Source organism: Carettochelys insculpta, chromosome 5 (assembly GCF_033958435.1).
Source record: "Carettochelys insculpta isolate YL-2023 chromosome 5, ASM3395843v1, whole genome shotgun sequence".
NCBI classification, from domain to species: domain Eukaryota; kingdom Metazoa; phylum Chordata; order Testudines; family Carettochelyidae; genus Carettochelys; species Carettochelys insculpta.
Genome location: NC_134141.1, coordinates 11,795,759 through 11,813,031, shown reverse-complemented (window position 1 = coordinate 11,813,031; position 17,273 = coordinate 11,795,759). Strand labels below are relative to the sequence as shown.

Genomic DNA, 17,273 nt, shown 5'->3' with positions numbered 1-17,273 from the left:
CCTTCAGGAGCACCCAGAGTGCACCATGAAGGGCTCAGACAGAAATTTAAAGGGCCCAGAGTGCCAGCCATTGCTGCAGCAATGGCTAGGAGACCCCTGGCCCTTTTAAATCCCTGGGCCCCAGAGCAGCTGCTCTCTTTGCCCCATCAGCAGCCCTGCCTATATACCTACACAGCTGTGGCACGCTCGAAAAACCAAGCATTAAACGAGAACATGCACTAAGATTTCAAAGAGTAATTTATGACATGGGGTGCCCAATTAGAGTTTAGCAAGTAAGGCTTGACTTTCAAAAAGTACACCATCAAAATCAGGTCTCTAAGGTATACCAAGTTGAGAACTCCAAAACTGATGCTCTCAAAATCACTAAGTGCTTTTAAAAATTTTGAGCATGATTTATATTTACATATAATGAAGAGTCTTGTGTCACCTTAAAGACTAACAGATTTATTAGGAACAGAGAGGAAGCCATGCTAGTCTATACACTATCAAAACAAAAAGCAGTCAAGTAGCACTTTAAAGACTAGCAAAATAGTTTATTAGGTGAGCTTTTGTGGGACAGACCCACTTCTTCAGACCATAGCCAGACCAGATTTATTAGGGCATAAGCTTTGGCGCCGTTACATTTTTTGATTAGTCTGGCATTGGTATGTTTCAGAAGGTTCTCAGTTTCCAACTATCTTTTCTCCCTTCCTGATGCTTTTAAAGAGGCTCACAAATGCAGATGTTTTATTGCACCTGCATTTCAAAATGTACTTTTCTAGATGGCAGAAAACTGTTGTATATTTTTTCAGGGTTGCTTACATCATTTTTATCAGAAGGAAGCATCTATTCACTCAGCACAAACTCTCACCAATGTAAGATGTATATCCTTGCGGCGTTTATTCACTTAAGCCCACATTTCTTAAATTTTCCCTAGCCATTGATCAAATGCCAGAGAGTGTTTATAAAAGAATGACATTGCTTAAATTCAGAAAGAATCAGCAACAATGTTTCACCTAAGAGATCTTCTTCAAGAATGATCCAGAAAATGGAAAGGCACACTTGGGACTTCATAGAATCAGTAAAACTGACAGATAAATAATAATAATATTGGAACAGCCATACTGGATCAGACCAAAGGTCCATCTTCCCAAGTACCATGTCTTCTGACAGCGGCCAAGGCCATGTACCACAGAGGGAACGAACAGAACAGGTAATCTTGCAGGGATCCATCTCTCTTGTCGCCATTCCCAACCCTTAGAAAACAGACTAAGGGTACCATCCCTGCCCCTCCTGGCTCACAGCCCCTGACAGACCTATACTCCATGAATTTATATTCTTCTTTTTTGAAACTTGTTAAAGTCTTGGCCTTCACGACATCTTCTGGCAAGGAGTTCCACAGGTCAATTGTGTGTTATTTGAAGAAACACTTCCTTTTGTTTGTTTTAAACGTTCTACCTATTAATTTCATTTGGTGATCCCTAGTTCTTGTGTTATAAGAAAGAGTAAATAACTTTTTCTTATTTCCTTTTTCAACACCAGTCATGATTCTATGGACTTCTATCATATCCCCTCAGTTCTCTCTTTTCCAATCTGAGACAATAGGAATATAACAGGGTTTTTGTTTTGTTTTGTTTTTGAGGGGGATATGGTGGAAGGGAACAGAAGAAATACACACAAACTATTCTTCACACCAAAACAGAGAAAGTTCATGGTCACAGACCTCACCATGCTTTGGAAAAGATGTTATGAACATAAATATACATAACTTGGAGATGCTTTGAACAAAAGTCTTCTTGTATCCTATCATTTTAATGTTATCTGCTGAATCTGTGTGTCATATTTTTGTGGATGTGTCATTCTTCTATGTGAAGTTAGAAACATGGGGTGCATGTCGTTTATAGTCTAAAAATGTGCTAATAAGAGCCATCAGTGCTGCCCCAACAACTCTGCAATGAACTTGATGGCTTGTAAATGCCTTTTTTGTCCTAATAGTAATCAATCCAGTAGCATCTTAAAGACTACCAAATTTATTAGGTCATGAGCTTTTGTGGGTAAGACCCTCCATTGGTCTTACCACAAAAGCTCACAATCTAATAAATTGTTAGTCTTTAAGTTAATACAGGACTGCTTGTTATCTGTTTGTCTTGTAAGTATGGAAAGTGATTGTTCTAGAAAGACATGTGACCATACCAGCTGGTACTGAAAGCCAGCTTGGAATCCATTGTTTTTCCATTGTGGGTTGCTAAAACAAAGGGCTCCTGCCCAGAAAGAAAGTCTATTTAAGCAATGGGCCTCTTTCAACACCTTTGTCTTCAGCTTACTTTGGAATCTGCCTGACACAACCTAAAGAGAAACAGAGAACTTTACGGTGAGCTGGAGACACAGGTCAGGATAAGATCATTTCTGACTTGAAGCTTTCACCTGATATAAAGATATAAAGAACAGATGTTTAGGGCAAGAACTCACATATAATTAGATTCTTAATGGAACAGAACTAGTGATTCTTCTTCTTTTATTATAACTTGATAAGTCACTTTGATCAGTCTGTGTTCACTTATGACCACTTAAATTGTATTGTCTTGTTGCTTAATAAACACTTTTGTGTTTATAATCACACCCAGTAGTAATTACCACCAGCTGAGAGCTACCACTGCACACAGCTCCCGTTCATTGATAAAGTGGGCTTATCCAATTAGCCTTCCCTGTGCAAATCTTTGCACAGAGACAAATTTATTTGGAGTTTTGATCTCTTTTGGGGCTTCATTTCCCAGGTGCTGTGGCCTAGAACTGCATCCTCCCAGAGCAATTGTAAAGCATTGTGTACATTGTTCTGAACAAGGTGGGGTGTAACCTCAACTCTGTGCCTTGGCTGGGGGAGATCAGAGGATCTAGACCAGAAGGACAGCATGGTGGGGAGCCCCAGAAAGCGGGCATCAGAGGCATGACCAGCATACCAAGGAACATCCCACGGGGTCTTCTGTGACCACACCCCCACACACTCACACGACCAGTCTTTCAATACTGAGAAGGCAAGGATTGCTCAACCATTTTTCATGAGTTGAGCTCGCATCTCATATGAGCACATGGTGAGGACACTTATGCAAGCCAGAAGGGCGCACAGGGCAATATAAAGAGAACATTACTGGGAACATGAAAGGAACAGCATTTCAGTGCTCTATGAAGCACTCAATAAAGAATCTTTACTAGTCAGGAGACAGGAACTATAACGTGCTCATCACAGAGTTATTTTGAAAAAAATATGCTTGCCAGACTGCCTATAGTAAGGAAAGGAGCAAGCTGCTGAATTCTGTTTCTTGTCTAGACACATATCCCATGATAAGCATAATAAATCATCTCATTCATGATATCTGAGGCCAGAGTAGGTTTCCTGACAGACATTTATAAATGCTCTAGATTGTCCTTCCGTCTTAGAACAAAGCAATCTTTCATTAAAAAGCAACTACACAACACAGGCTCACACTAAATATGCTCTCTAACTTCCTTAATTTCTCCCACAGAAGAATATGGTCACCAAGGAATGACGTGCCTCATCAGGAAACATGTAATGTCCTGCTCCCCTTTTGCACAGTTTATGAAATCAGACAGAATGACAACGTACAGTGTCAGAGAGGTAGCCGTGTTAGTCTGTATCTTTGAGAACAACAAGAATGCCTGTGGCCCAAACAGGCTAACACATATTTTGGAGCATAAGTTTTTGTGGGCAAAGACCTGCTTCATCAAATGCACGTAAAGTGGAATGCCTACAGGTTACAGTAGCAGATATTCAAAAGCATCCCCATCAAACTGCAGAACATACACTGTTTTAACAAGACACATGAACAGACACAACTCTTCACTAATTTTGAATGATAGGAAATTTCCAAACAGAAATCATACAATAATTCCTGTGCCTTGCATCAGTGACCCAGAACATTGTGTGCCCTACACAACAACTTTCGCACACAAGGAAGAGATTTTCTTCCCTTTTATGATGTCATAAAAGCTTAGATTTACTATTTTAAAAGTATTGAATTATTCATGATTTGAAAAATACCACATAAACAGCTCCCCAGTTCTTTGTTAGGCATCCAGCAGATAAACAGCTCCACCTAGTGGCTGAACATAGTTACAAAATTCAAAGAGCTTGCTAGGTTTCATCTGTCTCCTTAATCTGATGCCAAAATAGAAGAAGAATGAGAGCCAACACCAATAGCTAGTGTCTCATTGTTTTTTGTTTTCAGCATAGGAGAGGTACAAAAATGTTCTAATTTAAATGATCTTTACTGGAATCAGACTCAAAGGTTGAGTAACTGAATAGTTCATTGTTCTTTATGGGGAAAAATAAAAGATTCCAAAACCAAATTACAATTAAAACTTGAAGCATAACATGTGCTTTCATCTCCTCTGCTAACAATAACTTTTTGTTGGAATGTCTTTTAAATTTCTTTAGCACTGTCTGTCTATGGTACGCAGTTACAACAGTATCGCAGAACCTTACAACCTTTCAGTCCCCAAGAGGTAGGAAAGTGTCATTATCTCTATTGTACAGATGAGGAAGTGAGCTACACAGAGACAAAGCGACTTGTCCAAGGCCACACAGGATGTCTGTGGCAGAGCAGATGATTGAAGAAGGTATCCAGAGTTCCAGACTAGAATCCTAATGGCTGGCACATCCTTCCTCCTCAGCTACCCTTTGATGCTGAAGTGACATTTAAAAAACACATGATAGCCACTGCCTCCAGGCTTTGGGACTTGCTGACTCAATGAGAAACATGAAATCTACAGCAGCATTTCTCAATCACCAGTACACATACCCTTGGGGGCACACCAAATTCTTCCACGGGATACATCAGCTCATCTAGATATTTGCCTAATTTTTCAACAGACGACACAAAAAATGCTGGTAAAGGCAGTACAATCTAAAAGCTTATTCAGACAGTGACTTGTTTCTACTGCTTCATCTACCTCATGCTGAAATGTAAGTACAATATTTCTGTTCCAATTCATTTAGTTGATAATAAGATGGTAGAAAGTCAGCGAGTTTTCAGTGGTAGTCTTCTGTGCTATTTTTGCATGTTTTTGTAAGTAGTTTTTAAGTGAGGTGTAACTTGGTGGCATGCAAAACAAATCTGACTTCTAAAAAGGGTACAGTAATCTGGAAATGTTGAATGGCACTTGTTAAAAGACCTCAGATTACCTTAGGACCACGTTTCTCAACCGGTGGTACATGCAAGAGAAGTCTGAGAGTATTTGTAATTTTTTTTAAAACAGCTTATTTATAGAAAAGAAAAGGTTGAGAAACACCAATCTAAAGCAACAGGATTACAGTGTTTGAGCACAAGTCAGTTTTTCAACCATCCACGCTGCAACACCATTCAAAGTTGTCAATAATGCTACTTAGGCTAAGTGCTCATGCTCAAATCATCATTTTGTTTAGGAAAAAAACAAAAACAAAAAACAGGACATACCAGTAATCGGTGTGGTCATGGAAACTAGCACAGAAAGATCCAAAGCTGATGAGGAGATATTCACTGTGTAATTGGTGCCTGGGCGCAAATCGAGACACACCTCTGGAGTCTGTCTGTAAGTGGTGAGGTTGAAGGCCATTTCATGGAAGAACTCCTTCTGATACTGTCGTCGGCCCTGTATGTGAAACTGTAAGGACACAATCACAGTGCTGTAAATGAAAGGTGTTGACGCTTCACACAGATTCAATGTGTGGGATACACTAAATCATTGATCATAAATGTTACAAAAAGGTAATTTACCAAATCCTGTTTTACCAAATTTACCAAAACCCATACTGTTAGTTTGCCAGCTAAGAGGAACCTGCAGCCTACTCTTGTATCTTCATTGTAAGAACAGTGAGTTTACAAAAGTGAACCCATTTGCCTGCTCGGCAGTTGTTATTTGATCCTAGAAGGTGTTTGTTACTATCAGATCCTACTGAAATCAACATAAGAACAGACTTACGGAGTCAGACCAATGGTCCATTTAGTCCAGTACCCTGTCTTGTGACAGTGGCCAATACCAGGTGCTTCAGATAGAATGAACAGGCAATCATTTAGTGATCCATCTCATTGTCCCCTCCCAGCTTTTGTCAATCAGAGGCTAGGGACGCTCACAGTATGTGGTTACACCACTGACCACCTTAGCTAACTGACCTATTCTTGAGGAACCAATCTTTTTTTATTTTTTAAATTATGGGCTTTCAAACCACCACCACAGATCCACAGGGGGGAGGGATAATTCAGTGGTTTGAGCACTGGCCTGCTAAACCCACGGGGGTGAGTTCAGTCCTTCAGGAGCCCATTTTGGGATTTGGGCCAAAAAAAAAAAAAAAAAAAAAGGCGGGGTGGGGGGTGCTTGGTCCTGCCAAGAGGGCAGGGGACTGGACTCAATGACCTCCTGAGGTCCCTTCCAGCTCTATGAGATGTGTATCTCCATATATAACAAGTTCCAAAAGTTGCTTGTGCATTATGTGAAGAAGTACTTTTTCTTGTTTGTTTTGAACCTGTTGCTGGTTAATTTGATTGAGTTCCCCAGATTCTTATGTTATGTGAAGGAGTCTATAACATTTCCTTATTCAATTTTTCCACATCGGTCAAGATTTTATAGACCTCTATCATATCCCCTCATTAGGCAACTCTTTTCTAAGCTGAAAAGTCCCAGTCTTTTTAATCTCTTCTCATACAGAAGCTGTTCCATCCCCTTAATCATTTTTCTTGTCTTTCTCTGTACCTTTGCCAATTCCAATATATCTTCCCTTGAGAGGGGTCACCAAGACTGCATTCAGTACTCAAGCTGTTGGCATATACCATGAATTAAGATAGAAGCATAATGAGATTTTTCTACACCTTTCCTAATTGTTCCTAAAATTGTTTGCTTCTTTGACCAGCAGAGCCCATCGAGTGGATTTTTTTTCAATAAACTATCCACAAAGGCTCCAAGACCTCTTTCCTGCATGGTAATAGCCAGTTTGAACCCTGTCTTTTTGTATAAGTAGCTAAGATTATATTTTCCAATGTGAATTACTTTGCATTTATCAGCACTGACTTTCATCTGCAATTTTGATGCTGAGTCTTTTTGCAGTCTCTTTGGACTGATCTGTCTTAAGTTGGTAATGGTCTGCAAATTTGCCACTTCTCTTTGTACCCTTTTTTCCAGATCATTTATAAATATGTTTAACAGTACATGTCCCAGTACAAACTCCTGAGGAACATCACTATTTACTCCCATTTTGAAAACTGACTGTTTATTCCTACCCTTTGTTTCCTGCCTTTTAACCAGTTCCTGATCCATGAGAGGACCTTCTCTTTTATCCCATGCCTGCTTAGTTTGCTCCAAAGCCTTTGATGAGGTCCCTTGTAAAAGGCCTTCTGAAAGTCCAAGTACATCCACATGAAACATGAATGCTGAGTACCTCTCAGGATCAAGTTATAGACAGCTGGAATTGTACGCACACTTGTAGTCATGTGTATTTTCTACTGCTCTGATGCCAAATAGGTTGTTAATAACTCATAATTTTCACACTTATCAATTCTCAGTTATTTGAGAAAGAGCAAATAGACTGCGGGCGCTGTATAAATCTCCGAGGCGGTTCCTCAGCTAGAGGTATGCAATTAACAGTGAATAATCTCTAAATGATGGACACTAAGTAAGAGCAGCCATTCTAGGGACCAGAACCAGGGGATCATTGAGAGTACACGGCAAGGAACATGGGCCTGTCGGAGTCTGTGAAAAGAATGAGGGATTTCTGAACGCTGGAGACGAACAGAACTACATAAACGAAGAAACAAACAAGCCTGAAACAGAGGTGAGCAAGAAACAACAAAAAGCATGGCTGCACGGATTCTTTTTCAAACAACAGACCACTGGCCCTTTCAGTTTTCTTAAGAGGCTGCAGGTTAGCGTTCACTGTAACTGCGACTCAAGGCCATGAAGAAGTGTGGAAACCCCCAAAAGCAACAATGAATGACGACTGTGGTTTGCCAGTACTTGCTTGATTTTTTTCACTATGTATCACTTACTGAATAGATTTCCTCACTATCCCCTCTCCTGATGCTTCGTCTCCATGTCAAGCAGGTGTCGTTCACTATCAGCATATTGCTGAAGGCTTCCTTTACTGCAAAGAGAGTGAGAAAGAGGAAAGCCTCATAATTAAAAATGTTTTTAAAACCTTTCTATAATATTATTGATCATGACTGGCTGAAAACGACAAAGTCTGAGTTGGTTTTTACTTTAGAGGATTAAAAGGGAATGTAACCTCATTGCTTTTTGAGTGACCAAGTACTGTAAAAGGGGATATGTTTTAAAATGAATTATTGTTAAAAACAAAACCAAGCATGGCATGAAAGAGAATTTTAAGGCCTCCCCACAAATTAAGGCAAACCTCAGCTGCCTGAAGTCTAGGAGAGGATTTAGGTTTGGAAGAGTGACTTACAATCAAAATAATATTGGTAAAGTGATGTCTTTGGGAAAATAGTGTATACCACAAGTCAAATATTTGTTTCAAAACCTGCTCCCTGCTATGTACAGGTCAAAAAGACACAGATGATAGGAAAATTCTCCTCTAACCAGCAGAAGGGAAGGAGGGACACCTGGCTTCTTGGCAAACTACACCAAGGATTCTGATGTCATTTCCAACAAGAATTGCTACTGGCAAGGGTCAGTTCTATGTGTGTTACCGCAGAACTGAAAGTGCCAGTCGGCTGCTGCTGTGGCACAGGGCATTGGGTACTTGGAGATAGCTTCCCAGAGGCACAAATGGGTAGGTACTGGAGTACAAGTATTGCACTTTCAGGCCGTATCATCTCTGCAACTCTTATGCAGATGTGAACATTATGAGCCAGATTTTCAAGACTGCTCATCACCCACAAGTGGGGTCATATTTTAAAAAATGCTCAGTACCAGCTATGCTCAGTAGCTCCACACCTTGAAAATTCGGCAATTTTTAAGTGCCTAAGTGAGAGCTGTGGAATGATGAGGAATTTTGAAAATCTGGCTTTATCGACATTTTTCATAAAATATGGGGCTGGAGCGGAGATTCCTCATACGTGTATTCCAACCCTGCCTCCCTGCCCCCTCAAAAAAAAAATCGTCCTTTTACTGAATAAACAAAATATTAAACCTCAAGTCTGTGTCTACACTGGAGAGTTCTGGCTACAGAACTCAGGGAGAATCTACACTCAGAAAGCCTTCTGTCGATAGACTCTAGATAGAACTCTGCTTTTGCCTCCATAGAGTTACCCCTCAAAAATTTGAGGCAACACTGTTTTGAGCATTGACCTGCTAAACCCAGGATTGTGAGTTCAGCCCTTGAGGGGATCATTTAGGGATCTGGGGCAAATAGATTAAAAAAAAAATTTCAGGGATGGTGTGAGTCCTACTGTGAGCGCAGGGGACTGGACTCGATGACCTCGGAAGATCCCTTCCAGTTTCTATGAGACGAGTATAACTCTCTGTTGACAGACTACTACCGACACAAATGCCTTGTAGACGCTTCTGTCGACAGAGCGTACTTTCAGTTGCCAGGCAGCCCTGTTTGCAGAACTGCCATTCTGCTTTCCGTCACCAGAGGGCAGTGCAGCCTGGCAGTTCTCTGTCAACAGAGCAAGTTGTGCATTGCAGAAATGTGTTGACAGTGGCTCCATCGAGATTTCTCTGTCACCATTAACTTCTGTCGACAACTGCTTCTTGTGTAGACATAGCCTTAGCTTTCTAAGGATGCCACTTAAACTGACAAGGGCAAAGAAATCCCTATATGAGTAGAGTTATGCTCAGCCACTGCAGAACATACACTATGAAAAAACGATGCACTGTTGCAACTCTTAAGCAGGAAGATGTAAGCGAGGACAAACTCCTCAGAATGGAGCTTGTTCCTAACTCTGAACAAAACATTATGGCTGCTCTTTCCAAAGTTAACAACTGAACACTGATTTAATGCAACTCTGAAACTTTACCATGCAGAAGAAAAATGCTGCTTTTAGCCATTTTAATGTAAATGAAACAAGCACAGAAACAGTTTTTACATGGTCAATTTAAAATCAAAACAAAAAAAAAAAAACCTTTCCTTTTACTTTTGTAGCAGTTTACACTTAACAGCATACAATAAACTCTTTCATATCCAGCAGTCCCAGGATCGGGAAGCTGATGGATATTCAAATATTCTGGATAATAGAGAGGCATACGTAGCAATGCATAGGACTAAAGAAAAACAAAATTAAATATTAAGAAACAAACAAAAATGTATGCAGAGTACTTTATTTACCAACAACCATAGTATTGTACACATAGGCCACGTCCACACTAGCTAAAAACTTCAAAATGGCCATGCAAATGGCCATTTTGAAGTTTATTAATTAAGCGCTAAAATACATATTCAGCGCCTCATTAGCATGCGGGCGGCCGCAGCACTTTAAAATTGACGCGGCTCACCAGACGGGACCCCTTTTCGAAAGGACATGTCTGCTCATAGGAATAAGGGGACTTCGAAGTAGGTGGGGTCCTTTCGAAAAGGAGCCCCGTCGGGACGAGCCGCGCTGCGGTGAGCCGTGTCAATTTCGAAGTGCCACGGCCACCTGCATGCTAATGAGGTGCTGAATATGCATTTCACTGCTTCATTAGTAAATTTCGAAATGGCCATGTACATGTACATGGCCATTTCGAACTTTTTGGCTAGTGTAGACATAGCCATACTGTATTTGCTGTATTAATTTGTACTTACTTTCACTATACTGTACTTATGGAACATGTAACTAACATTACTTAGGATTAAATGCTGGTTATTTGAGAGTTCCAGATGACAGTTAAGAGAGAGTTTACTATATTGTCCTGTATTTGCTCCCCCTGATTCTGTTGCCTGATTGCATTCTTAAGATTCCACACAAGTGGGCTGTGTCTACACGTGCCCCAAACTTTGAAATGGGCACGCAAATGGCCATTTCGAAGTTTACTAATGAAGTTCCGAAATGCATATTCAGCGCCTCATTAGCATGCAGGCAGCCGTGGCACTTCGAAATTGACGTGGCTCACCGCAGCGCGGCTCGTCCCAACGGGGCTCCTTTTCGAAAGGACCCCGCCTACTTCGAAGTCCCCTTATTCCTATGAGCAGATGGGAATAAGGGGACTTTGAAGTAGGCGGGGTCCTTTCGAAAAGGAGCCCTGTCTGGATGAGCCGCGAGGCGGCAAGCCGCGTCAATTTCGAAGCGCCGCTGCCACTCGCATGCTAATGAAGCGCTGAATAAGCATTTCAGCACTTCATTAGTAAACTTCGAAATGGCCATTTGCGTGGCCATGTCGAAGTTTGGGGCACGTGTAGATGTAGCCGTGGTGTGGCTGACTGGTCAGTTTGTAACTCTGGGGTTCTACCATACCTCCTCTTTGATTACTTAATCCAGGCTGCTTAAAAATGTGGCACTGCACACATATGTATTGCTAGTCAAGTACCACACAAAGCAGGGGAACCGGAACAACTTTTATAGTGGGGTTGCCGAGTGCCACTGAACCAAACCACGAATCCTGTGTGGAATGGAAACCACTTAAAGTCACGAGTGCTGCAAAACGCTTCACACCCCTAGTTCCAGCATCCATGACACATGGTACTTCTGGTCATTCCTGCTACACTCTCCAAAGCTTCTCTCACATCTTTCACCAGATAGGTTGGCTGAGTTGGACAAAGAACAATCTACTTCTACAGCGTCCCCCAACTGCTGATAGAGCAAAGCCATTGCCTAACCACCTGCCCCCAGCCTGAAAACATTAAGGAGGAAAAATACATCCGCACATACACACATCCTCACTCCACCACACTGCTACAGGCAGACAAGTGCAGCGTCCCTAGAAATGGAGCAAGCTATAAGCATGATGAGGCCTAGGCATCACAAATTGGTTATCTGGCTTTAGAACACACACACCCAGCTGCCCCCTTCCATGACTGATGAATGGCTGCCAGAGAACAGCTCATCCCTCGTTAAATATAAGGATAGTATCAGCAAAGCTCATCTCCCAACAGGCTGCATATAGCTGAGCAGCAAAGAGCACACCCATAGGCAGGCAGGCAGGCAGACGGACAATCAGAGCAGGGCATGGAAACCAAAAACAGCTCTCAGCCACAGACTGAAATGGTGCCAGTTGCCTAGCTGAGTTCAGCCAGCAGTCTCCTGGACCAGAGCCAAACCTGAAGAGAAGCAAGTTTGTTGAGTCTTAAATGGCAGTTGCCGCATGTAAAAGTACTCTCCTGAATCCATCAAGAGCAGGGGAGAGCACAAGAGAACGCGCACCACGAAAAAAAGGTGTCTCTTCTGAACACAACGTCTTACCCTGACTTTTTTAAATGTATTTATTTATTTATTTATTTACGTATTTATTTATTTCTTCATTAGTACACTCGTATGATAGAAGCTGACATGGCAAAGCAGCTCATGTTACAAGGTCATGGCCAGAAAGTGTTGGAAACATCTACACAGAAATAAAAGGCCCATGGAACCCAAGCTCCAGGACCCAAGTATTTACTGCTGTGTAGCCATAGCTTCTGCAAAACAGTAGACTGATTTAAATTCTTGCACGTTATTTTCTCTTTTCTAAAGATCATGTGGGGGCACAGGGTATGTTTCTTTATAGGGTTGTCTATGTTCTGCATTTGTCCACACCAGAGAGGTATAAAGGCTCCTGTGCCCTAACTGGCCTGTGTGCGCATGCTAATCCATTCCCTAGTTTGTGCTGATCATGTCTAGAGGGAGCTCTTAGTGTACACCAAAAGCAGCCTGATGGGCTAATTAACGTGCAGCACACTATTGGGCACTAGAATTTACTCCCCTCCGGTGTGAAGTGAACTACTGCATCATGTAGACAAGCTCCACAATTGCAGAGAGGCTTAGCAGCTAACCAATACTAAAGCCTCCTGGGTTTCCACTGTCCTTCCCACAAACATTTTTCAAAGAGTGAGATTAATGCACCAGGCAAAAAACGTTCCTTTTTCAGTCTCTTCATGAAAAGGAACAACACTGTGACTAAAACTCCAAACAAGGAGACCTGTTCATTATTTGCTGAGTGTTTTGATGCCCCTGGTTACAAGGCGTTTTATAAGTGACATGTATGATCAACAGTAATTATTTCCATCAGAAGCTCAAGGTTGTAAGCAGTGTAATTTATGTTATTGGATTTAAATCTCATTTTCTTTTAAGCTTCCTGGACCATTCACCATTTCATTTTAATTTTTAGCTGTCCAACATTTGCATCTCACATTTGGGCCTTGAGAGGTGGAGGGGTACAAAATACGTGAAAGCAAGAGAAAATGTTTTCTGATTTACCTTCTGGGCTCCAAATAATGAAATGAGTCTCACACACTGACTTACTCCTAGGAGTTATAAAGGTTCCAAAGCATCACACCTACCCTCTGTCTTAATTGCTATGGTAATTAGGGCGGAGGGCCCCTTAGAGGATGCTGTAGTAATGTTCACCATGTAGTTAGTGCCAGAGTTGAGCTCTAAACACACCTCTGGGGTCTCTTCATCTGTAGTGAAGTTAAATATTATTTCACGTGAGAATTCCTTCTGGTACCATCTTCGTCCTGATATATGAAACTGTTGTGGGAGTTAAAAATGATTAAATTAGCTGTAGAGTGCTAAAATTCAGAATGCTGATTCACTAAAATCAAAGCAGCCTCCTTATTTCTGCATTAATGGGATGTAAGCATGTGCTGAAGAGCTTTGTTGAGCAGAGATGATTGGCTCAGTAAGGGCTTGTCTACACTTGCCCCCAACTTCTAAGGGGGCATGGTAATCAGGGCCACAGGAGAGTACTAATGAAGTGCTGCGGTGAATACTCAGAACTTCATTAGGCTAATTCTCCGCTCCCACGCAGCAACTTCAAAGTGTCCAACTTTGAAGTGCCAGCATGCGTGTAGCTGAGAGCACTCTGAAGTGCCTACACTACTCTGAAGTCCCTTTACTCCTCAAAATTTTGAGGAGTAAAGGGACTTCGAAGTAGTGTGGACACTTTGAAGTGCCCGTGGCTACATGCGTGTCGGCACTTCGAAGCTGGACGCTTCAAAGTTGCCGCAGGGGAGAATTTGCCTTATAAAGTGCTGCATGTGCATCGCAGCACTTCATCAGTAATCTCCCATCACCCTGATTACCATGCCCCAAGTGCAGACGTAGCCTAAGAGCCTTAATTTGTTCCCACCTAATAAAATGAGTATCAGAATAATTAGCACTTGTCCTGGACCCCACCACAATACAAATCAGAATATGCCATTCTCTTGCTATGCTCTCTTATATATCTACTATTAATTTTCCTGTATTTCTGCATGTTTTAATCCACAGTGGCATTAGCAGCTGGTGAACTCCAAGCTTCCATCTCATTAGACCTGCCTGATGCAGTGAAATGAATGGCCAGGGTTTGAGATTAGGGCATGGATGAAGGTGATCTGAAGGAGACTCAACACAGACAAGACTCTAGACCCTGTAACACTTAACTAAAGCCTTTGTCATCAGACTTCCACAAAGTAAACTGTGTGGAAGATAAATTTAGTGCAAAACAGAAGTGCTCAGTTAAGTGTACGAAGCACATTATCACACTGGTCGTTAGTTTGCTCGCACTGCTAGTGCATAAAGGTGCCGGGGTTGTTGTTTTTTTTTCCAGTAAAACTGTAAATTATTTCAGGGAGTACTACTCTGGAGACTACCCCTTCCCCACCTGAGCGCTGAGCAGCAAAAGGACTCAAGTAGTTAATGGTCCTTCTGGTGCGTCAGAGGACAGCAGCCGTTCATTTTCCAGGATTAGTCCCCGATTTTGTAAGTCAAACTTTTTACCCTAGATGGGATGGGAGCTTCCTTGGTCACTATAGGGGCTTGTCTGCATACTTAACTCAATCTAATTCTTGATCTTCCCCCCCACCCCTCCACTCTCTCTGATTTGCTCACCTTGATTATCTTTTTCTGATTTGTCCTCCTTCCTTACTGTTTTGGGTTCTCTGTGTCTTAAATATTGAGTCTGTTCTGGTCTGGCTATGGTCTGAAGAAGTGGGTCTGTCCCACGAAAGCTCACCTAATAAACTATTTTGCTAGTCTTTAAAGTGCTACTTGACTGCTTTTTGTTTTGATAGTATCTAGACCAGCACGGCTTACTCTCTGTTACTTTTTACCCTATAGTGTCATCATTGGCTGATGCTGGGAATTGTCATGATTATAATATTCGCCTGGGTTATCCTAGTTCAGTGACTCATTTCTGTGGCTTTTTGTTTCCTATTTTATTCTTATTTTTGCATATTTAAATAATAAAAAAGTACCTAGAGCCAAAGTCAAGCTCTTTCAAGAAGTCGTATTAATAAAAGGCAGCATGCTATAACAGGTTCTTTAGAGTAATCTACTGAAGTGGATGTGAGCTTCCAATATATATTTCATTGTTCGAAATGAATTTCCCCAGCATTCTTGTGCGGCCAGAAATACAATCCGGTACTTACAGCTGTGGACTGGGAGTTAGAAGACTTGGGCTCTGTCTCTGATTCTGCCACAAGTGTATTGTGTGACCATGAGCAAGTCACTTGGTCTTTCTGTGACTTCAGTGAGACCTTAGCATGCGTCAGTGCTCTGCTGAATACAGACAATTTTCTGAACCAGAGCTTTAATTCCTTCCCACTTATTGAACTGATCAAAATTATTGTCATGTATTTGTACAGCTCCCAGCACGACGGGGCCATAGTCCATGACTGGGTTTTCCTATGCACTTCTGAACACAAGATATAGAATGAACACCTTTTTCCCAATGCTGTAGTATTTGTTTTAGATATTTAAATATCACAGAAGTACCTAGAACCAAAGGCAAGACCTTTCAAAAAGTCACACAAACAAAATGTACCACACTAAACCAGGTTCTTTAGATTAATTTACTGATGTAGATGTGAACTTCCAGTATATTCCTTCATATTTCACTTCTGCAGTGCAAGATATACAATGAGTGACTCTCTCCCAACTCTATAGTATGTAATGGTATTATTATGATATCTGTTAATTTTCCTGTAGCTTTTCATATTTGAACAGAAGTGGGTGCAAGTAAATGCTTAAGTATTTTGCTGAATTAGGGATTCATTCAAAGGCTGGTGAACCTTTTAACCTACCTGATGCCGGGAAAGTATTGCCACAGCCCTCTCACCCTCCCAGCCCTGCTGAAAGTGATAGACAGTTTTTACTGGAAGAAAAGAGCAAACAATTTACCCTTCATCCAACATTTTAGCAGACACAGGTACAAAAATAAAAAAAGATCTTCAAAGCTGTTCAGTTACCCAGTTTAGTTCCAAAGCACACACAGAAATTGTGTCACTTACTGTGTACGTTTCCTCTGGCCCAGCTCTTGAAATTTTTCTCTGCCACTTCACACAGGTTTCATTAAATACGGACACATTGCTGAGCAATTCCTCTTCTTCATGTAGAAAAATTAACACAGAAGGGAAATTTCTGCTGTTACTTTTACAATAAACTGTAAGTACCATTTATCTCAGTCACCCATCTCTCCCTTTTAATGTGCTCTGCAACATGCCTCTCATTATGGATTTAAAAAAAAAAAAAAAACCAAAGGGTTTTTCTAATTCCACTCTGTAGACTCCCAAAGTCATGCAGACAATATCAAAGTGAAGGACAAGTAAGTAGAAGCGCTACATATTATTTTGCTGAGTACCAAGTGGGCATGGAACGCCATGAATAACAAAAACAAACTGCTAGGTTTTGGTAGGTCGTGGGCAACAGTTTCACCTTCATTGATTGGAAAGTTCTGAAAGAGGATATTAAAGCCAATTCATTTCACAAGAAGTAGACACTACTTCTATTGAGGTATTTATACCGTGGTATTTTGTACAATCCAGTTTGAATAGTCTTTGGGAATATATCTAGCTCTGCCTTGAGCATTCCTGCTAGTGCACCATGTATGTAATTTGCCTACTGCACAGGAATAAACCTGTGTTTCTGTATTTGTGGAAATGCGCTTCACTGAAGCGCAGGTGTGCATGTAACAACACTGTTCTCTAGAAGTCGGAATGTGAAGACAAACATGTCTGTTCTACAAGTACTGACATCGTGAGGAGAGAGGCCCCTGGAGCTCAGGCTGCAGAGTAACCATTCTTGGATCTCACTAGACTGATTGGTTTATAGCTCTTTAAATTGGTGTGTGAAGCTGCTCTGCAACGGGGAGAACCGCATCAGTTTACAGCAAGTTACATGACAATAAATAAAGACTGGATTAGGAAAAGGTGAATTCACAAGGAGCATTTGTGAAAAGGAAAGAGATGGTCTTGGAAA

General features: G+C 41.3%; 1 protein-coding gene across 4 annotated transcripts in view; it reads right to left on the bottom strand.

Annotated features, from left to right (window-relative positions):
* The window catches only part of SUSD1 (sushi domain containing 1), an 83,216-nt gene that overhangs the window by 20,402 nt on the left and 45,541 nt on the right, over positions 1–17,273 (bottom strand). For all 4 annotated transcript variants that reach the window (XR_012645623.1, XM_074994681.1, XM_074994682.1 and 1 more), the window contains 4 exons: positions 16,307–16,401; positions 13,376–13,565; positions 8,013–8,107; positions 5,451–5,637 (listed from right to left, as the gene is read on the bottom strand). Coding sequence is in view for 3 of the 4 variants with exons in the window: in XM_074994681.1 (XP_074850782.1) it covers positions 5,451–5,637; positions 8,013–8,107; positions 13,376–13,565; positions 16,307–16,401 (567 nt within the window). In the remaining variant the exon portion in view is untranslated. The remainder of the gene's footprint in view (positions 1–5,450; positions 5,638–8,012; positions 8,108–13,375; positions 13,566–16,306; positions 16,402–17,273) is intronic.